Source organism: Pecten maximus, chromosome 7 (assembly GCF_902652985.1).
Source record: "Pecten maximus chromosome 7, xPecMax1.1, whole genome shotgun sequence".
Classification (NCBI taxonomy): Eukaryota; Metazoa; Mollusca; class Bivalvia; order Pectinida; family Pectinidae; genus Pecten; species Pecten maximus.
In genome coordinates this window covers 7293046-7316615 of record NC_047021.1, presented here as the reverse complement: position 1 = coordinate 7316615, position 23570 = coordinate 7293046, and the positions used below count along the sequence as shown (strand labels likewise).

The following is a 23570-nucleotide window of genomic DNA, read 5'->3' as shown; positions in this document are numbered from 1 at the left end:
TTAATATATCATCTTATTATGCACCAATATGATCTTTGTTGGAAGATTAACCTTATCCTACTGTTTCTGAAAGATTTCAAAGGATTTTAACCTTGTGACCTAAAACATAAATCAACTTGTGACCTAAAACATAAATCAAGGTCATTCATTTCATTTCATGATGACCATGTCCATGATCAGCGTCATTTATTTCAATTTCGGCAACACTGCCACTTGATCTCAGCATGCTACTAGCCAATATATTCAGAAACCTTCCCAGTTTCTAGACTATTGGTATTATGAAGGGCATTCTTGACCCTCGGTGAGAATCATACTTTCACTAAATAGCGACCTCGTGATTTTCACCGGGGGCCAAAGATGTATAAGATGCAGATGCATGCTACCACAATTTTTTTTTTATAAAATTCCGTTCAATCTGAAATTTGCACAAGTTTGCAAACAAATAAATCATATACAACGAATAAATGTTAATCCATTTCATTTATTTATTTATTGGATAAACATCTTAAATGCATCCATATGCTATAGGCTAGGGTCAGTTGAATAGTTATTTCTGACTAGGGTTTTAATGGACATGTTGCATGCACCTTTAATTTGTCTCACAGGATCAATTGTTTGAATACATATTTTTCTTATCTAATCATAATCTATCTTCAATGTATTTGATTTTATGAAGGTTGCATGTTTGTTGAACAAGTTTCAAACCTCAACTCCAGTAGTTGTTTTTACATCTAGACATATTTTATTTATTTTTATGAAGTTTATACATTCTGGAAAAAAATATTTCAATGAAAAGAATTCTTATGAAAAATGTTGCATCTATTGTGATTTATCTATCAAAGCAAAGTATAAAAAATAAAATGAACTATAAAATATTGTAGAGGTACCAGGAGCCTAAAGAGGAGTAAATCCTTGTAGAATAAGCTCCTTGTATTGTACATGTATTGTGGTTCATTTCACCAACACACTTGTGGTTCACACTACGTGCCAGTGTGCATACTTGTATATAAATGTAGTATATTTGGATTAAATATGGAAGTTATCGTGGTCCCCTGTTTTCCTACGTGCGACCTTTGAGTACAGCAAAAGAATAAGACACTCCTGAGAATAAAGAGATAAAGGAGTGTTTACAAAATTCTCATGGCTATTTTTAGTATTTTCTAATCTAGATCTCTGGGGATATCTTTTTTTTTATCTGATTCTAAAGAATGACAGAATATCTAGAGTAAAAATGGAGAAAATACAGGTTATTAAAAGGTTAACTTCTATAAATATTGTTAGTATAAGTGAATTTACCAAAAACTAGAAGTGAAAATTGTCTGGATTTATAAAGCCCTGACTATGAATTTATTCCTTATACTTTTGCATATACACATGTATATATACATCACAAAATTGCACTGGAAACCCACAATATGGACTTAAAATACCTTAATTAAATATCCATGCTTAGAACAATATTGTTTTTAAAGTGATGTGGATAAGGCATATGTGTAAATGTTGTTTCTATGCATATTTGTAGTAATTGTACATACATAAAAGACAGCATGCTAATTTGTTCTAAGTTATGTAATGAATGCATATATATATTACATACTGATCACAGTGGTTTTGTAATTCTTGGCAAGTCAAGCACAAACATACAGTTGTCCATGTCTAGTGTATACAATATATACCACCCTACACCTCGTTAATGTGTCCTATATATATATATCATATTGTATACGTATATCTCTCTCCATTACCTGTGTAAAGCACATTACTGACATTATAACAGTCAAGTATTTTAATCTTAGTAATGACCTCATCAAGTGTCATAGTGCTTACACACTATCATAACCTGTATTGATAATTAGTGATAATACACACGCCAAGCTTAATATCATGTTTGAGCTTGCTTTGTAATTTCACTATCATAAACTGTGCATGACTGGTCATAATTATACATGTACATAATGTAGTACATTCAAATTAAACATACTCCATGAATATTATTTGCTGTGTATTTAAAAACAGAATAATCTTAATATAATATTTCATACTCAAGTAATTTATACCAACTAGTCAAACCAAACTAAATATTCCTTAATTAATTTTTTAACACACTGAGTTAGCAATTTACATAAATCTGATTCTTCATCTTTATTGGAGGCCATGTATAATCAAATATAATTTTTGCAAAAAAAAAAAAAAAAACAGAAATATTACTATATAGGGCATTTTGCTTTTGGAAACCTAATATTCAAACTTCAACTGATGAATCCTTAGCTTCTATATACACATGATATATAGGATGAATGCTAATGGGATTTTTTTAAACTTTCATATATGGTAAAAAGGCAAATACAATATTAGCGTATTATGCAGATCTGGTAACTTACTCTTCTACTTTGAAATAAATATAAAGCACATTTAATTGTTGTCATCCATATCCAGTGTTTATAGTCAAATTTCAATAGCAAAAATTGTCTAGGGTAATTATACTTACCAAACAAGTGACTATGCAGGCAGATTTCCTGCTTAACTTAAAATGACTCAATTTTGACAAATTTATTGGCCTATATATAGCTATTAGATAGTTCTAGATGTCAACATAGCATTTCTATATTAAATCACAATGGTACACAGGGAGACCCAGCTGCACACAAAAACATGCAGAACCCACCAGCAGGTCAGGTGTACAGCTCTGAGGACAATGCAAGAGCCAATAGATTTATGACAGGGGTACATATAATAACAATATATAAAACATCCATTATTTACTTAAAACCCATTTATGAAAGACAACCTAAACATATATAATTAGGTATTAAGCTATCTACAGCCTTGTATAAAAATAAGAAAAAACTCATTTCAATCTATCTAAACAGAAAATAATTAATTATGAGTTGTAATTCAAAGAACATGTACTGAGCCTAATTCTCTTATACATTGTATACATATGAGGGCTGATGATTGATAAGTTATCCTCGTATTAAAAATGTTCCTCATGAATGAGATACCAATACACTATAATCTTTGTTTTTGTGGATGAATACAATATACAGTGCTCCGGATCCCTCGACCTATTGCCACCTGATAATACCACCATCCTCGCCTGCAGCCAATTGCAACTATAAGCCCTAAAACAGATTTCCTCACTATATCATTCTTGCGATAAGTTTGCCACCAGCTCACATACCGCCATTCGCCATATATGATATAATAATATACAAAAGTTCTTAATCACTACTTTTTTATCCATGTTATCGCCAATTTGGTCATCCTGGAACTCTCTAATGTTCTACTTTGGAAATGTCTAATGTTCTATTTTTAGAGACTGGAAATACCCGTTACCAGTTTAACGATTCAGTGATTTCGTTCACTGAACAGATCAATAGGTATTCAGAGATAGTTTAGATGCACGATGTTTTTGTAATGAAACAATCATTGAATTCTACTCATATTGTGTTTGTTTAAGTTTTAAGTATTTGCTTGTCAAAGTTTGGCTTTGCAGTTAAACAATGTGTTGTGTAACAACATAATTGATATATACTCTATACTTACCTTATACTTACATGTCTGCAAAAAGAATGTCTAACCACTGCAGCTCGATTCATGATATTTCGATGTATTTTATCCAAATGGATTTCAGGAGTCAAAATATTACCTTTCTGTTGTATTTCATCAAATTTTGATACTACGTATACCACCACCCTCCTTATAATGCCAAAACCGCTGTGGACAAAAGGCTGCAGTATGACAAGGGTAGATTATACATAAACGATTGTCAGGATAATTGGTATTTCTCCCAATACAAGTGCAAAAACCAATCCCATACACTACAGATGTCATATACAACACAACAGACATTTTTTCTAATATGGTATTTATCCTCAAATAAGCCCTTACCACTCGTGTAAAAGTTTGAGGGAAGCTTATTTTTAAAACCACTTTATATATAAATCTTAAAATGAAATATTCTACAAAAATGAAGAGGGTTTATTTGTAAATAAATATCGTAGTGCGACAGATATTAACTTGTCAGCTTATATGATAACAGGTAAAGGGAAGCAACTCCAATAATTCCTTTTTTTTTAAATCCTTCACAGTGATATCAGTGACCAATTTTGGGTTTTTAGCCAATTTCAACAATGAGTAGAAAGAGCAAGAGGGGCATGGAAACAAAAAGCCCTCCTTATGAAGCTGTTCAAATTGTTTTAAAAAATAAGTCTTGACTTTGATTTGTATATATATATACTTATTTTAGTGAAATTGAATGACTTTAAATTTGAGTATAAATTAAGGTATACAATTAATCTCAAATGATTGAAACACAAAGTGATTAATGTTACAAAAACATTTCTTTTACTAACCATAATATAAATTTGTTTCAAACTACAGAACATGTTCATTTTTACAAATTGATTTTTTTCCTGAGAAAATATATTTACTCGATCAAGGTTTAAAAAAAACTGACCTTTCTTAGTTTTCATTCTTTGTGCTTACCTCTTCACATTTTGCATTCTTTGTGAAATGATTATTTCATTTTCAAATGAAATTATATATTTTCATCCAGATGTATCTTAATGGTCTTTATGCAATTTTTTTATTGAAACAGCAAAGAAATACAGGTTTTTTTTTACATTTAAGAAAAAAAACTTTATTAAGATTATCTTATTCCTCAAAATGAAAACGCATCAATTGAATTATTTTGTTTAAACTTATGCTGTTGTGGTACATTATTGAAATATTTTGTTTTAACTTATGCTGTTGTGATACATGATATATAATCTTGAAAGTAATTTTAATCAGCAAAAAGGATAATCCTAATAAATGCCACACTGGGGATTTTAAAAACATTTTTATCTAACAGACTGTAAACAAAACCAAAATCTCCCTGTAAACCTGGCACATTCAGGCGATCAAATATTATGTTATAATAATACATTTTGCAAGGTCATTGAACGTTTATATTTTCCTTTTGAAAATAGTTATCTTATAATTTTAATGTTTAACGATCTAAAAGAAAACGATAGGAAAATACGTAATTTAAATACAGTATTAAAACATATATATTTTTTATTAGTACTGTTCTAAAAGAGATAATTACCGTTTCTTCTTCTCCAAGGCTGTAAACAAATTATAATGTCCGCTCTACTGAAAACGGTGGTTCTAAAAATAGAACTTAGAACACCGCAAACTAAGCCATGCATTTTCCAAGATAAAAACTCTTTTCGCTGATATAAAATACAACAAATGATTACAAAGTGTGCATCCTAATTGCTCAAAGCTTTTCCGATGTGCATGCATTAACGTAAAATATTTTTCTTGTAAAATTTAGCAATGAAACATGACGATAAGCATCCCTGTTTTGCCACTGAAAAGGGTCATGAATATGTATAACCCAAAAGAGGCAGCGAGAGCAAATATGACATGCTTATTCCGTGACGAAAACACAAAATAACACTGGAAAAAATACAGGATTGCATGCACTAGATATCATAAAAGACCAGAATTAAAAGAAAAATTACTCACATTCCTTCTGTCATCATATTTGAGACGGAAAAAGATCAGTTTTCCTTTCCAACTTCCACATTCAAGATGGCAACTAGCAGGTACTCTACGCATGCGCAGCGTAATATATACAGTTTCTATCCAAATTCGGGAAATATAAATTTAACGGACACGGTGATGCAGAAACCCATCGCAATGCAATTAATTGGCACGTTAAAATATTTCCCGCTATAAGTACCACTAAATATGTTTAGTTTTTATCGGCTTAGGTATCAAATTAGAGTTAGTTGTGTTATTTTTTTTTACCTTCGGATGACCTCGGACTTCTTTATATGACTCGAGATTTTGTGTGTGTAGGCTTTACGCATGCCAACTTCTAACACATGGTGCTGCTTCCTGTTTTGTGAAGATGAAGTATATTCAAGATGATAATTGATTATTTGATAAACAGATTAATACATACCAAATCAATGGTATGGCAAGTAAGGTGACACGTCTCCATTACACATGTTTTGACGGTATGAAAAGTTAAAAATTGCTGCAAAGCATTCGACGGCTCGGCTGCATATCTGCTCGATAACAAATTTGACACTGACAGTTCGTTGTGTTTGAGTCAGAGTGTATGAACTGAATATGTCGGTCGTAGCAACGAATTCTAATTTAAATCATAGTGATCTTGTGAACGAGAACAGATTAAATATGGATGATCATTGCAACACAGGAGATTTGATGGGACCGCTGGGACTACTGGTTCAAGCCGTTTTGGCCTTCCTAGCCTTCACTTCACTAATAGGTATCTGTATATCTACATGTGCAAATATCATAAATAACTATGTTATTAGTCAATGGTATGGAAGTTCGATTATTTGAACACGAGTATGGTTAAAATCAGACATCCACAGCGGGCCTCCAAAGTTCCAAAAGATGTTTGATCTCTGCTTAAAATATATTTATGTTACTTTCCTTCTATAAGGCAAAATGGGAGTGGCATTGACTGTACAGTTGATTATAAGTAATGAGTGTCCTGGAAGGTTTTTAAACGCCTTACAATTCATTTAATGATATTTTCCAATTATTTTTTACGTAAAATACTGATGAACCTCAATATCACACAAAGCTTCACTTTGATCGGACAATGCATATAAATTACAGAAATGCGCTGGCAAAGTTATGGTGCATAGATGTGCATATGAGTGTCCGGTGAGGATATTGCATGCCCTAGATTCCCTTTTTCAGTAACATATAATCAAATAGTGTCATAATACCTGTCGCCAAACAACATGCAACTGTGATATAGACAATTGTATTTTATGGAATCAAAAGTTATCGGAAAGGCCTTGCAGCAAAGTCTTTTTTGTTGTTGTTATTTTTGATATATTCACCCTTTGTATGGACAGATTTCTTGTTCTTATATGCTTTATATATATATAACCTTTAGATGCTTTGTGTATCGATTAATTAACTGGAAAAAAACATGACAACTGTATCTTCTATCATATACTATGTATGACATCATAATGTGGTTGCCAAGACGTTATTATAAATGTATCTCTCCTTAAAATGAACAATAGCATTATGTCATAAAGTAGGTTTCTATAATATGTAACTATGGTATAACCTCAATTGCCTGAAAGAGCTGCAAGGCCTGAAAATATTAGCGTTTATAATATGGAATTGGAGCAGTTGCCATGATAACATTTCATTTTTAGCCCACCATCTGATTCATTAGTATTCAAATCGCCCTGCGTCCATCTGTCTGTCTGTCTGTCTGTCAGTCAGTTAATCCATCCGTAAACAAGCCTTGTTATCGCTATTTCTCAGAAAGTACAAAGCGATTTTTCTCAAATTTCACTTAAAGGTTCCTTTGGTCTCTAGTTGTGAATATTGCATTTTGAGACCAATCGGAAAACCTACCCAAACCTAGGAATTCCCTATAAGGTTAGAAATAAATTCAATTGTATTCAATTCAATTCTACCAGTAAACAAAACCTATAATATAGGGTGCTAGGTTGGGATAGATGTTTAACAATTTAAGAATAGCCCAAAAGAAGGAATGTTAGGAAAAAACATATTTACATGGTTTAGCTCTCAATGGCGTGATTAACATATGATTTTGCTAAAAATATATATGTTCTAATTGACTAATTCCAAATGATGTATCGCAAAAATAAGTGAAATGGAATAAGTGGAATAAAATAAAATAACTTTCCTACCTACCTACCTACCTACCAAATTCTCAACTTGTAACCCTAAACACATATTTTTATTTGGCTTCAGTGTTGAAGGTATGAATCAAGTACAAATAAGTTACATGATAAATATTAATTGCTCAGGGTTTGTTTTACAGGGTATAATTCTAAATGTCAAATAATTGTAATATTGATATGCTCAAATACATGTGTACAGTGTGTAATTCTTACAGAAAACAAGATAAATGTAAGACATTGTTGCAACTTATAAAAAAATTTCATAGATATATAAATCATTTATTATCACCAGTCATCATACATTGTCCAGAAAGTGTGTGTGTGCTATAAAATGTACAAGATTGATGACTAAAATTTCACTTGTTGTGCAATGTTCATGTGCATTTTGTATGTGTGAATCTTATTAACATCTGTATTTAAATTCCAAAATGAAGAATTTTTTTCAAATTATTCTTTGTTGTACTTTCAGTAAAACGATACTGTGAGCCAAAATATGAACGTAGACCTTGGAAGATATGGTAAGTTTCGGATCACTGACATGCCTGTACAAGGGAGCTGATATGGTGTCCTTAGTGATCTAAGATGACTGATTTCACTACACGTCTACCTAAAACTTTTGAAAAACATGAGTTTTAAAATTGCCACATGGATTTCTAAGGTGAAAGGTTGCAAGTTTACTCGTATACCAGTGTTCAGGGTCATGTATTAAATGAGGAAAAAACTTCAAATGATTTCTTGTAATGAACGATGTTTTATAGCCCACCAATATCAGATGGAAGGCTATTCAAATTGCCCTGCATCCATGGTCCATCATCCATGGTCCATCGTCCATGGTCCCTAGCTGTGCATATTGCATATTTGGACTGATCTGAAAACAACATGGCCTACAGGCTTTTGGATTTTGACAATTTAAGTTTGTTATCGCTATTACTCAGAAAATGCCAAAGTGATCTTTCTCAAATTTCATATGTAAGTTATCCTTGGTTCCTAGTTGTGCATATTGCATTTTGGGGCTGATCGGAAAACAACATGGCCGACAGGCAGCCATCTTGGATTTTGACAATTGAAGTTTGTTATAGCCATTTCTCAGAAATCACTGAAGGGATCTTTCTCATATTTCCTATGTAAGTTTCCATTGGTCCCTAGTTGTGCATATTGCATTTTGGAAGCGATCAGAAAACAACATAGCCAACAGGTGATCATGATCATCTAGGATTTTGACAATTGAAGTTTGTTACTGCTAGATCTCAAATTTCATATGTAGGTTTCCCTTGATCCCTATAGTTATGCATTTTCCTGTACAGGACCAACCTGACAACAACATGGCCAAAAGGCAGCCATATTTGATTTTAACAATTGAAACTTAGTCTCCAGTTGTGCATGCAAGTCTGATCGAAAGAACTTAATGGATGACAAAGATTATGGCTATCTTTGGTTTTGACAATTGCAGGTTGCTCCTGCTTAATAGTGTCATATAAATTTATAAAATGTTTTGAAGGAAGAGTGGAAGAAGGGAAAAGTAGAGAAAAGATCAGTCTTTCATTTGACTGATATTGATCAATTCTTGGTGGGTGCCAAGATCCCTCTGGAATATCTTGTGAATGTCTGGAATTATATTTATGATCAGGATCACAGAGTGAAAAATCTGAAGTTGATTTCATCTAAATCAACCATATATGGCCCTTAGTGATGATATATTTGACGTTCAGCAGGATGATGCTAGGGTCTTTGTATTTGGTTGACAAATATAGGAGGTAACTGAATTCAGAATTTCAGGTCATAAAAGTTAAGGTTGCTTAAATATATTCATGCTAAAATGCTGAATTTAGCCTTTATCTCCATTGCTTTATACCATACTATAGTTTGAAGGATTCTTACAGGAGTAACAGTACAAATTGTAGTGCATTGCACCACACATAACTGTAGGTTATGCTGCATATGTTAGTCAAAAGCTCCTCAGAGCTTATATGTTATTTGTTTTTATGCCATGGGTGCAACATCCCTCGTCCATCGGTCCGTTCAACTTTTTCCTCGATGACCAAGAGACCTGATACTGGTCATGTCTTATGCTGGGATGAAGGGCTACCAAGTTTGTTTGAATGAATGACCTCAACCCACTTTCAAGGTCACAGGGATCAAATATGCTAAAAAACCTCATAATAACAAAGATGCCCAGGGATTTGATATTAGGCCTTAAGCATGCTGGGGTGAAAGGCTACCAATTTTGTTCAAATGAATGACCTTGACCAACATTCAAGGTGACCAGGGCTCAGATAGAATTTTTATAACCACTTGGCACTGTGCCTAGGGAAAATAGTACCAGCACTCGGCACTATTTGAAGTCCACTCAGCACCAAATAGCTTTCATGCTTAATTATCTGACACATGCTTTCGAAAATTGCAAGTGTTTGTATGACCCGGCCTGTACTAGTGAAGCAATCGTAAACACGTCACATTAGCCTAAGGTAAGTTTATGGTTTTTTAGCTCACCGGTTACGAGTAACCGAGAGCCAATGCTGTCACCCCCGCGTCCGCGTCCCACCCCAAAACTTCAAAGTTTTTGGGGTAAGTTTTTGGAAAGCTTTTAAGTCCAAAAGTATACACCTCATGTCCTTCTTATTTGATTTATACATTCATTAGAAGTCTAGGAATGATGTTATGGCAAAATCATGCAGAAAAAAATTGAGATTTTTTCGCATTTTACCATTTTATGGACTTAACTTTTTTGGCACCAAAACCCACTAAAGTTTTTTGGGTCAGTTTTTGGAAAGTTTGTAAGTCCAAAAGTATACACCTCGTGCCCTTCTAGATTGGTTTATACATTCATTAGAGGTCCAGGAGGGATGCTGTGGCAAATCATGCAGAAAAAAATTGGCATTTTGGCATTTTACTATTTAGTGGACTTTGTTTTGAAAAGCTTGTAAGTCCACACCCTTCTTATTTGGTTTATACAACCATTAGAGGTCTAGGACCGATATTATGTGACATACAATTTCAAAATGACATGCTTATACATACATAAAAAATGAATGCATAGTGTGATTGCTGCCGCCGGTGAGCTTTCGCAATCATTGATTGCACTTGTCTTATCTACATATTACGCATATTACGATATTAAAATCTTGTTATATTTTATTTGGATTCATAACAATTTGATAATTTGAGCTAAACTTTTATTCAGCACAAGGACATATCAGACCCAACTGTTCACTTGACACTTGCCTGTTTTGACCCAGGCAAGACGAGTGGACGAACCCTGATGGTCACAGGGGTCAAATATGCTAAAATCTTCAAATGACTCCTTTTTAATATCCAGAATGTCCAGCAAGTTAATATTAGGCCTGTAGCATGATTGGATCAAGGGCTATCAAGTTTGTTCAGATGAATGACCTGACCTCTTTTCAAGGTCACATGGGTCTAATAGACTAAAATCTTTAAACAACTTCTTTTCAATAACTGAGAGGCCCAGGGAGATGATATTCGGTCTGTAGCATGCTGGAGTGAAGGGCTACCAAGTTCGTTCAAGGGAATAACCTTGACTTACATTCAAGGTCACAGGGGTTAGATATGTTAATCCTTAAATCTGATATTTGGCCATTAGTATGCTGGAATGAAGGCTTAAAAATGTACTTGTCGAATAAGTCTAGCTAGCCCTCTCTGTTGATTTAATAAAGCGGTTATCAGCATTAGTAGTATCTACATATAAATAACCTAGATCGGCTTCAAAGTTGCTCTAGAAGCAGATGAGCGATTCAGGCCCATTGGGCCTCATGTCCACTGAATATGCATACAATTTATCTCGTGTATTGTAACCTTGGTATATCACTCACTCTTTCTTTCTAATCAACAATATAAATTAAAACATTATCCAAAGATGTTCTTGCAGTTATTAATTATTGTTTTTCAGGACTTTTGATACATCGAAACAAGCTCTTGGAGCAATGGTCATTCATTTTGCTAATGTCCTGCTGGCAGATATTTTCCAAGGTGATCCATGTACATGGTAAGGCATTGTTTGTAAACTAAAATCATACACATTTCTCAAATTCACAATCTAGATAAAGATCCGGACTATAATATCATATTCTGCCATAATAGTCACTTTATTGATCTTGGTTTTGTTGTCATAAAGTTTGTATATTGCATGATTGTTATCAAATATCTTACTTTTGTCATTCCAGGTACTTTATCAGTTTTATGCTGGACTCTACCATAGGTCTATTTGTGGTATACTTAGGTTTAAAAATGACCCAAATTGTTGTCAAAAAATACAATTACCAGTCACTAAAGTTTGGAGAATATGGTGAGTTGTCTTTTAATTGTGTATTTCCTATATATATATATAATATGTATATATATCCCTATTTTTAGGTCACCCCAAACAAAGTCTCAAGTGACCTATTCTGATTGCCTTTTCTCCGTCGTCTTCTGTCATGTGTTGTCTTCTTCTCAGGACCCAAATAAGGTAGAATCAAATACTCCTCTTAGATGAAGGGTCTTAATTAAGGTGCTTTACAAAAAATGTGATTTTCACGACCCTTGAGTCTCACATTTGCCCCTTGGGAAGGAGTTTATATAGGGAAATCACGATTTACATTGAGGCAGCCAGGGCTTTACAAAATGGCAGGTAGCTGAGCCAAATAGGGTCAAATTAACTGAAATTTCAAAGAGCACTTGTTCTCAAAACCCAAATAATTTAGAATCAATATTCTTTATAGATGGAAGGGTCTGAAGGTGCTTTAACAAAATTGTGAATTTTGTCACACACGGATCTCTCCTTTATTGAAGAAAATCACATTTTTGACTACCATTTGTCTTGACTTCTATTGGAATTCATTCTAACTTAGTTCAAATAGCAGGTTGGGTAGACAGTTTGATGGTTTTCACATGTTGGCCCTGACTGACTCCCTGGGCTGATCGGCAGGGCCAAAAAGGGTCAAATTAACTGAATTATTTCTTAACTCAGGTGACCGTTAATGTCTATGGGCCTCTTGTTGAATATTACAATTCTGTTCAGTCCCTATTTACTGTGACAAAAGGACATAACATGTACATCTAAACCCAATGTATTATATATCATTTCTTTCAATAAATAAATAATCAATAATGTTGATTATTTAACTGATAAATAATTAACAATTTATATCTGACAAAGTTTATGACTTTGTATGAATTTAGTGTAGTGTAGGTGTTTGGACTAGTTTTATATCAGGAATAAGCCATTATTGTGGTAATGTTGATTGAGTTGATATAATATTGCTTAGAAAATTATATTACATTGGCTATATATTATAAAACAAAAAGAGATGATATGAGTAAGTATGTGTACAACATGTTAAGGTGGTGAATTTTGTAACAGGGAATCCTCCGGAGTGTAATGCTTGGGTAGGGCAGTGTGGACTATACATCTTAGTCATGATCCTAGAAAAGTTCCTAATGACTCTCTTGGTGCAGTTTGACTTCTGGAAAGATGTAAGTACAATATTTGAACTTTTGTCAGTTATAACACATGTTTATGAGGTCCTTAGTATTACCTATTAAATACTAAGAATAGAAGTACTAAAATCATATACACAGTGTAATGTAGTAGCTTTAATTATCATTTTCACAAAAAAGTAAATACCTATTAAATAAAACCTGATTGTGTTTTTATGAACATTCTCATAGTAATCATTGTAAACCATTTAAAGTACAATGTGCCTTCAACAGTCTATAAGGGGAGGCAATCGGTATTCCCTTCTAAAATTAGTGTCTTGTCATTCATAAATATTATCTGTAGAACTTGTCTCCGGTTGGTAATCTCACATGGTAGATATAGTTAATTTGATGTAATTATATTCTTAAAAGCCTATCAGTGGTAAATAGTGTGATAATGATTTATGCTTTACAAGATCTTGAAATGTGAACTGCATGTGATAAATTTTTGAAATGTCAGTTTTTTGATATTGTGTATAAATTGATATGTTTGTGTCTGTAGGTGAGTTTTTTGATATTGTGTATAAATTGATATGTTTGTGTCGGTAGGTGAGTTTTTTGATATTGTGTATAAATTGATATGTTTTGTGTCTGTAGGTGAGTTTTTTGATATTGTGTATAAATTGATATGTTTGTGTCGGTAGGTGCGGTCATTTCTGATGTCTCCTGTGAAGGACCCTCATGTAGAACTCATCATTGTAATGTTCATCATACCACTGATTGTTAATGTAAGTAATTACCAAATACAATCTACACTGAACACATTATGGTCAAATGATAATATACAGTAAATGTTCTATATAGCTTGACAGAACACATTATGGTTTAATGATAATTTACAGTAAATGTTCTATATAGCTTGACAGAACACATTATGGTTTAATGATAATTTACAGTAAATGTTCTATATAGCTTGACAGAACACATTATGGTTTAATGATAATATACAGTAAATGTTCTATATAGCTTGACAGAACACATTATGGTTTAATTATAATATACAGTAAATGTTCTATATAGCTTGACAGAACACATTATGGTTTAATGATGATATACAGTAAATGTTCTATATATCTTTACAAGACACACTCTGATCGAATGATAATAAATATATGAGTGGATTGACTAGGTGACAGGTCTACAAAGGAAAATGAAGATAAATTTTTTGACATTTAAGGTATATTCGTAAATTTCCAGGAATTTTTATGCCCTCACCACGAAATTGGGGGGCATAAAATGTTACTCTTGTACATCCCATCCCGTCGTTCGTCTTTCCGTCCCTGCGTTAACAATTCTTGTTATCGCTATTTCGCAGAGAGTACTAAAAGGATATTTCTCAAATTTCAAATGTAAGTTCACCTTGGTCCCTAGTTGTGCATATTGCATTTTGGGACCGATCGGAAAACAACATGGCAGACAGGCAGCCATCTTAAATTTTGACGATTAAAGTTTGTAGTTGCTATTTCTCAAGTCCTTAAGGGTTCTTTCTCATATTTCATATGTAAGTTTTCTTTGGTCCCTTGTTGTGCATGTTGCATTTTTGGACCAATCGAAAAAGAACATGGCTAACAGAAGGCCATCTTGGATTTTGACAATCGCTGGTTGCCCCTGCTATATCTTGTTTAAGTTATTAAATGTTTTAAAAGAAGAGTGAAAGAAGGGAAAAGAAAAGATCAGTCTTTCATTAAACTGATATGGGTCATTCAATGGTGGGCGCCAAGATCCCTCTGGGATCTCTTGTCTAATTTTATTGTATAAAATTCTGTAACTCTCTCAATGTTTACATTTTCATTTTCCAGTCTTTTAACATACCCCATATATTGATTTGCCATGATTGCTTTTATTTATAGGCTTTTATATTCTGGGTGGTTGACAACTTCCTGAAGAGAGAAATGAAAGGAACGAAAAGGATTTATGTGAGTGACAATGATCCGTCAGTAAAGTTCTACAAAACGACAGAACAGGTGCGATGTTACAACCGAATTGAAAAAGCTGAGGACTTTATAGAATCAGATCTGCTGGTGTCAACAGATGAAGAAGGAGAGGCCAGGCGCAGGGTAGACGGGACAGAACATCTAATCACATAGTGCGATCTCCTGAAATGTCATTCATCACAGCTTTTTGTTACGTGATACAGCATGCCTTCACTACAAACAATGACCCTTTCCCAAGATAAAATAAAGCTTAACTCTTGAGAGGTAAAATAGTTTTAACACCAAATTTGAACTATAGATTGCATAACAGATTTAATGAATAGAAGTTCACTATATTTTAACCAGCACCTACAACTAAGTTACATTAAATACTTTGTCTTATAAGACATACCCCATGGTGTGATAGATATCTTTACATCGTGGACTACAGATTCTATTTGGACAGGTTCTGTATTTTAGTAGGCTATACATTGTGTTCAACAATCAAAGCATTGGTACAAAGAAGTAGAACAGTCCCACAGACATAGTAGGGTTGGTTCTCATCAGGATTTGTTTTTCAAATTTGATTTTTCATTTAGAAGAACAATAATTTCTCGTAAATTAGCTGAGTTTGGTCATGTATTTTCAATGGTCACTCTTACTTGTAAACATCCGCCAGGACACTCACACCTGTACTGTATCATACATGTAGTTCAAGAAATGCCAAATATATTTTGAGTTTTTCATGCATTTTATATCCAGTGGAATTTTTATATTCACACTTTTTCTATTGAACTGTTAAAACAATATTTGAGGTTTTAATCCCATGAGACAAGCTACAAAATGAAAATAACAAACATGTGTCATAGAATTATACGGGAATGGGACCAACATTCTGTTATTTTACCCATCAGTGTACAGGCTCATTGTAATACCTAGATTAAAGTCTTATAACTGAAAAATAAAATCACTGGTACCAGTATCAAAGATATTGTATATATTAAAGAAAAAATACCTAAAACCTTAGCACAGTGGGCCTCTTTTGATTTTACACCTAACTTGCTGCCAGCATAATCAATTACAGTTCCTGGTCCTTTTTACTAAACAAGTCTTTATTGTATTTATATACGATTTACACTTTTCAGCAAATCCTTTTTTAACATCGAAATTATGCTGGACTATAAGTGTACCGAGATGTGATCTACTAGTGGCAAAATTATTCTGGAACCTCTATTATCTTCTACTTATTATCAAGATACTAAATCCTCTCCACGGAATTATTTCAAGATCAGACATTTCAGGGTTGTGTGTCAGGCTTCATTTGTAAAATCATCATCTTCATTCATTTATATATTTATTTTACACCTCATTGTAAACATTGACAATATTCTATTTGTGATATTAAGTATTGTATGTTGCCTTGTGTGCTTAAACCAGACATGCCTCTATCTCATTGATTTATTTCATTGTTCTATCTCATTGTTCTATCTCATTGTTCTCTGTCATAACATCATGTAAACATCTTGTAAGTACTACTATATTGTTATCTGGAAGACATTTTTGCAGTTCACCCTGCTTTTTGTGTATGTTAAAATGATATGTATGGTTGTGCATAATACAACTGACAGAAGACATTACCAAAGTGAGGATTACAACAATAATTCTATTATAGTGTGTATAAGGCCGTTCTATATATCTACGAGATTTGATGCTCTATTTTAATGAAACACTTATATACATTTATACAATATATTTGATGATTAAATACACATATTCATATCTATTGAACCAAAATGATAGTTGTAACATTAATTGCATTGTAAGATACAGGGCCTGATTGTTATTGCCAATAATTGGACCGATAAGACAGCTTTAATCCAATAACTGAATGCAATAAACAAGTTAATGCATATTTTCAATATATTTTAGGTACATGTTTTTTACTACAAATTATGCATCTCATACTTGAGAGTCATCAACATGGATATTTCACAAAACGAAAAAAAATATGTTTTCATGTGATGTGCCGAGCAAAATACCTAGAAGTCATTGTATTGTACTACATGTACTTTGTAGAAAGAGAGAAAAATATGGCCAGGAACTTCAAGTATTATTATTTCATTAAAGATAGATACATTTTAAACCAATATTCAAGTAAATGTTGTTGGAATGTGTTCTGTCTTTAATGTTATTTAAGATTTTTCTTTTTGATTTGATATATGTGTGTATCTTATTTTGAACTTAGACAGAAATATCATAATGTGCTGTATCACCTAATTAGAATAATCTATCATTTTAATCTATATTTAACTTGCATTAAAGTAATACATATGCTTGTTATTATTACATATATTTGTAAGTATTACATATGTTTGTAAGTATTTACAAAGATATGCAATACATGTTCTTACAAATGTGTTGTACTACATACATTTGTAAGTACAATACGTATATTCCACATCTTTGTAAGTATTACATATATGTGTAAGAACATTTTATTACATACATTTATAGGTACATATATTACATACATTTGTAGGAATATGTATTACATAATATGTAAGTATTACATACATTAATTTATTTGTACCTCATTTGGATTTTCTATAAAAATAGATAAGCTTTCTTTTTGCTTAAAGTACCACTTCATGTAAGAGATTCTTATAAATAGTGAGTTTTAAATCACCAGGTATTGTTTTTCTGATCACATGTGTGTGGGATCGCGTACAAATCCAGGATTTTCCTTTGTTATATAATATTTATATCCAATGCCAAAATTCATATTTTTTTTCAGGGACTTATATTTTGAAATTCATTTCTGTATGCCTAATGTATAATGAACAATGTATATGAAATAGTTTTATCACAGTTTGATATATCATATTTATTTCCTGTCAAATTGTATCCATCATTACCAAAATATTATAGCTTTTGGTTTTATCATAATTTTTTATAGAAATATATTTACAATGTAGCAGATGTAATACACTGATTATTCTGTTAAAATTTTTAGGTCACCTGAGACACAGTCTCAATTGACCTATTGCGATCGTCTTTTGTCCTGCGGCATCCAGCGCCTGTTGTGCGTCGTAAACAATTTACATTTTCGACTTCTTTTCCAAAAACCGCTGAACCAAATTCAGTGAAATTTGGCAGGAAGCTTCTATGGTCAAATGTCAACCAAAATTGTTAATTATATGGTCCCCACCTCCCAGGGGCCAGAGGAATGGTGCCAAAAAGGGTCAAATTGACTAAATCTTCTTCTCAATTTCCAGATATGGTAGAATCAAATACTCACCACAGATAGAAAGGTCCTAAGGTGCTTTATCAAAATTGTGAATTTCATGACCTTGGGGTCACATATTTGCCCCTGGGGAGGAGGTACCATTTACTCTAGTATATATTGAAATCCCATTTTTGACTATCATTTGTGTCATATTGAAATTATCAGTTTTGGAAGGCAGTTTGCTGGTATGCAATTATTGGTCCCCAGCGGCTGATTGGCGGGGTCAAAAAGGGTCAAATTTACAGAAATATTTCAAAACTCAGGTGGTGACCGTAAGGGCCCATGGGCCTCTTGTTATTTTTAGATTCTTTGGAAGAAAATCCATTCATGAGACTTATTCTAATGCTTATAATCAAACAATTTTTTTTTCATTATTTCTATGTAATCGTTGAATTTCATTGATATAGCATGATAATTAATTTTTATTTAAAAGTTGGTTGGTTGCTACCAGTTAAAAATGTATGACGTGATTTTGTTACTTATGAGATAATCTCTGGTCTAAAAACATGATGTTCTCTGTGTATCACTATCACTGCCCTTACTATACAGATAAGTCATGGTAAAATACATTTCTGTTATGGTACAAACATAACAGTTCGTGTATTAAAATTGCTTTTAATATAAAATGTTTAATTTTGACACTGAACGATATGTATTTTGTTTGGTTCTTCCTTAATTCTGATGATTTTGGCATGTTTTGCAGATTTATTGTTTTAAAGTTATGACCAAATGCTAAAAACCTTGTCTCTCAGTGACTTCTATTTAGTGGACTTAATGTATTACAGTATAGATATATAACATGGTGCAAACCTGTTTTATGTCTGACAGTCTGAAGGACTGGTAAGCTTCTTCCATGGCACAGCATCCGTCAAACTGTTTGTTTAAATCACTTCTAGTCAGGGAGGGGAACATTTTGAATACATTGTTGCTCTGGACTCTCTGGGCAGGACGTGTGTGTTCCAGTGGGAGAAATAGAGGTCATTTCTTTTAATTGCTGCTTGTGTTTAAATACCCAGGTGAACGATACAGGCCCCTTGGACCTCTTGTTGAATGTTCAAAAGTTAGTGACATAATATTTGCACAATGACATTGTCATTTTGGAATAAAACAAAGAGTAGAACAACTGACAAATAGTCCTATGTTGGAAGTAATAGGCACAACTTGAAACTGAAGAATGCAAGATTCTTGCCACTAATGGTTGCCAGTGTCCCAGAATAGTCCGCGAGTAGTTAGATAACGGGCTTCCTGTAGTGAGTATGGAGTAGGTTTACTGAGTTAGTCCCAATACTTAGTATGTCACAGATCATACAACATGTATCTTCTAAAGTGTCACAGATCATACAACAAGTATCTTCTAAGGTGTCACAGATCATACAACATGTATTCCCTTCTAAAGTCTTTTGCAGATGTAGCATGGTTGGTGACATTGTTGATATTTTAGGAATTGTTATTTAGATGGCCAAGTACTTTCAAACTTTGTGTTTTCTTGTCTGAGTTGTTTATGATATAGCAGCTTGTAAATATGCAGTCTATCACATATCTAGTGTGTAACAGTGTGTATTTGACAGTCCTACAGCTTCTGTGAATACAGTGGACAATATATGTTTTCATTATGACTAATTATATTGAATCTTTCTTTGGAATTTTACTTACAAAAATATATAAAGACATGATTTATGTTAAAATATTCATGTTACAAAACATTAGAATTCAATGAAAATGTTTTGAAGAGAATTTTCCAACGAAAATCTGACTGAGATTTAGCCTGTACAACTGTTTGTAACAGTGGCCTAAATGTATCATACCTTTCCATGTACATGTACTTAATTTTATTGAATCTTCTGACACTAGATTTACGAAAGTTATAGGTACGAAATTTTCCTTACCTAAGAATAATTGAGATGAAGGCTTTAATTGAGGTTAAGGAAAATTTACATATTTTTAAGTCCTTGACTAAAATAATGTTATCCTGTAGGAAGTATAAAGGGAATGTTACACTGATATTTTTGTTGACAATCAAAGCTTTATGTCACTGCTGTATCTATCCATGCTGCTACTAATGCTTTATGATTAATCCTTATCCTCCCATGTACACTGTGATTATGCTGGACAATGCTTATAAATTTAACAAAGTTACCACTTTTAGCATAGTGTAATTGTGTGTGGTATCCTGTAATCATACACTAAACAATTTATTCTGTTGGTATATACATACTATAATGTCCTTATATATACCTGAAGAATACATTCAAATTTCCTGTTACATTAAGTATATGAAATAATTTATTTATAATCTGCTTTGAAAAGGGAACATGAAGTATAACTTGACTGCTAGGATGATTATAAGTATCAATTTGTCCAGTTAGTTTTTGTGATGGTTATATCTGGGCCTTGGTGGTCTCGATCATCTTGATGGTTATTTCTGGCCTCGGTGGTCTCAATCATCTCAATGGTTATATCTGGCCTTGGTGGTCTCGATCATCTCGATGGTTATATTTGGCCTTGGTGGTCTCAATCATCTCGATGGTTATATCTGGCCATGGTGGTCTCGATCATCTCGATGGTTATATCTGGGCCTTGGTGGTCTCGATCATCTCGATGGTTATATCTGGCCATGGTGGTCTCAATCATCTCAATGGTTATATTTGGCCTTGGTGGTCTCGATCATCTCGATGGCTATATCCTGCCCTCGGTGGTCTCGATCATCTCAATGGTTATATCTGGCCCTCGGTGGTCTCGATCAGCTCGATCGTTATATCTGGCCCTCGGTGGTCTCAATCATCTCGATGGTTATATCTGGCCCTCGGTGGTCTCAATCGTCTTATTTAGGTTGACAGAGCAAATAAAATTTGAATCACAAATCATGATTTGGCTTAAATGACAAACAGATACATGACTAAACTAATTAACGATGATTTAACTGGAAGTAGATGGTAGTGACCTTGACCTTGTAGTATGAACTGGTTGGAAGTACAAATGTGACATTGATTGACTTTGACTGGTGTTTAAGGTGAAGGTGTTGTAGGATATTTACAGTAGAGCATTCTTGCACATCATCAGTTGTTAAGTTGTTGCTTCACCATCCGGCAGAGTGAAACAAAAGGAAGTAGCTCTGATGGATCAGGATGGCAGTATAGCAAGGCTAATGGATACTTGTGAGAATATGATAATGATATTTTTCAGATTTATTGTGATCAGTGTTTTGGGTGAATAAACACCAGAAGTGATGATGTAACTACAATTTATGTACATTGAATAGGAAATAGAATAAAATAATGATATTGAGAGGTTGGGTGAAATGTATGCTTGTTTGAAAATTTGAAATGAAAGTACAAAACAAATTACTGTATTTCAAAACTATATTTTGTGATTAGCTTTAAATTTGACTACATAATTATGTATTAAATGTGTTGGACTTGTTGATTTTCAACCTATTTACATACTGTAAGTAGGAAGTAGGCTTAACACTAGTCACTACATCTGTTATAATAAAAGGCAGTAGCTATATAGGCAGTAGGTGATCCAAGTGTATCAATGGAGATTTTCTCTAAAGAAAGTCTTTACAGCCATGTAGAATAATAATGATGTATTACAGAAGGAATCTGTATTATGTAGTTGTGAATCTTAGAAGAATGGAGAAGAAAACCATCTTCATGACCTAATTGTGTATTCTGTGAATTTAGATACATTGTGTGTACCATATATGTCTTAATCAGTCAAAGAGAAATGTATGTACATGTAGCAACTGTATAAATAATACTAATTAGACAAGTTTTCATTCACTGTTTTATGAGAAGTGTTAAATAAAACAAAAAGCATTTTTCTCAATTCACGATTTTCATGATTGAAAATTAAAGAGTTCAAACCAGAGATGGTGAATTGTTTTTAGTGACTGGAGGTATATGGATTTCTGGTTCAGTAAAATTATGTTTGATTGCAGTGTGTGATATGTAACTATTGAAATACATGTAAAGTAAGAGGTCAGAGTTCATTGGAATGTGTTGTCTTGGCAAGATGATGAAATGAAATGATCACTTAAAAAGATTATTTCATTATATGAAAAAGAATAAATGATAAATGCATTTATGTTTAGACAATATGTTTTTATTTGATTCACCCAACTGACATTGAATTCCTGTGACTTACAGAATGGTGCAGCATCTATCTCTCCTCTATAACAAGGATGGAAATCACTATTATTTTCTTTTTAGGTCATCTGACCCGAAGGGTCAGGATGACCTATAGTCATCATGCTTCGTCCGTCGTCGTGCGCCATGCGCCGTCCGCCGTGCGTCGTGCGTAAACTTTTCACATTTCAATCTTCTTCTCGAGTTCCACCAGTGGGATTAAGCTGAAACTTGCCTGAAATTATCCTGAGATGGTCCTGACCAAGTGTTGTTATTTTTCGGGTCAGTCTGAAATCCAAGATGGCCGCCATAGCCGCCATTTTGAAAACACATTTTAAACTTCTTCTCAAGTTCCACCAGTGCTGTTGGTCTGAAACTTGCCTGAAATGATCCTGATATGATTGCGACCAAGTGTTGTTATTTTTCGGGTCGGTCCGAAATCCAAGATGGCCGCCATAGCCGCCATCTTGAAAAACATATTTTAAACTTCTTCTAAAGTTCCACCAGTGCTGTTGGGCTGAAACTTGCCAGAAATGATCCTGAGATGATCCTGACCAAGTGTTGTTATTTCTCCGGTCGTTCAGAATTCCAAGATGGCCGTCTTGAAAAACACATTTTAAACTTCTTCTCAAGTTCCACCAGTGCTGCTGGGCTGAAACTTGCCAGAAATGATCCTGAGATGATCCTGACCAAGTGTTGTTATTTTCCGGGTTGGTCCGAAATCCAAGATGGCCGCCATAGCCGCCATCTTGAAAAACACATTTTAAACTTCTCAAGTTCCACCAGTGCTGCTGGGCTGAAACTTGCCAGAAATGATCCTGAGACGATCCTGACCAAGTGTTGTTATTTTTCGGGTTGGTCCGAAATCCAAGATGGCCGCCATAGCCGCCATCTTGAAAAACACATTTTAAACTTCTTCCCAAGTTCCACCAGTGCTGTTGGGCTGAAACTTGCCTGAAATGATCCTGAGATGATCCCGATCAAGTGTTGTTATTTTTTTGGTCGGTCGGAAATCCAAGATGGCTGCCATAGCCGCCATCTTGAAAAACACATTTTAAACTTCTTC

General features: G+C 33.5%; 2 protein-coding genes across 2 annotated transcripts in view; one reads left to right on the top strand and one right to left on the bottom strand.

The window, feature by feature from the left end:
* The window catches only part of LOC117331472 (scm-like with four MBT domains protein 1), a 32565-nt gene extending 26975 nt beyond the window's left edge, over positions 1 to 5590 (bottom strand). Inside the window, exon 1 of the mRNA XM_033890199.1 lies at positions 5518 to 5590. The gene's annotated coding sequence lies outside the window, so the exon portion shown is untranslated. The remainder of the gene's footprint in view (positions 1 to 5517) is intronic.
* A 271-nt stretch (positions 5591 to 5861) lies between these two features.
* LOC117331471 (store-operated calcium entry regulator STIMATE-like) lies at positions 5862 to 22464 on the top strand. Its single transcript, XM_033890198.1, has 7 exons — positions 5862 to 6289; positions 8173 to 8221; positions 11611 to 11706; positions 11885 to 12006; positions 13063 to 13175; positions 13823 to 13906; positions 15029 to 22464. Exons 1-7 carry the CDS (start codon positions 6130 to 6132, stop codon positions 15263 to 15265), a joined length of 861 nt encoding a protein of 286 aa, XP_033746089.1. The 5' UTR covers positions 5862 to 6129; the 3' UTR covers positions 15266 to 22464.
* The last annotated feature ends 1106 nt before the right edge of the window (positions 22465 to 23570 follow it).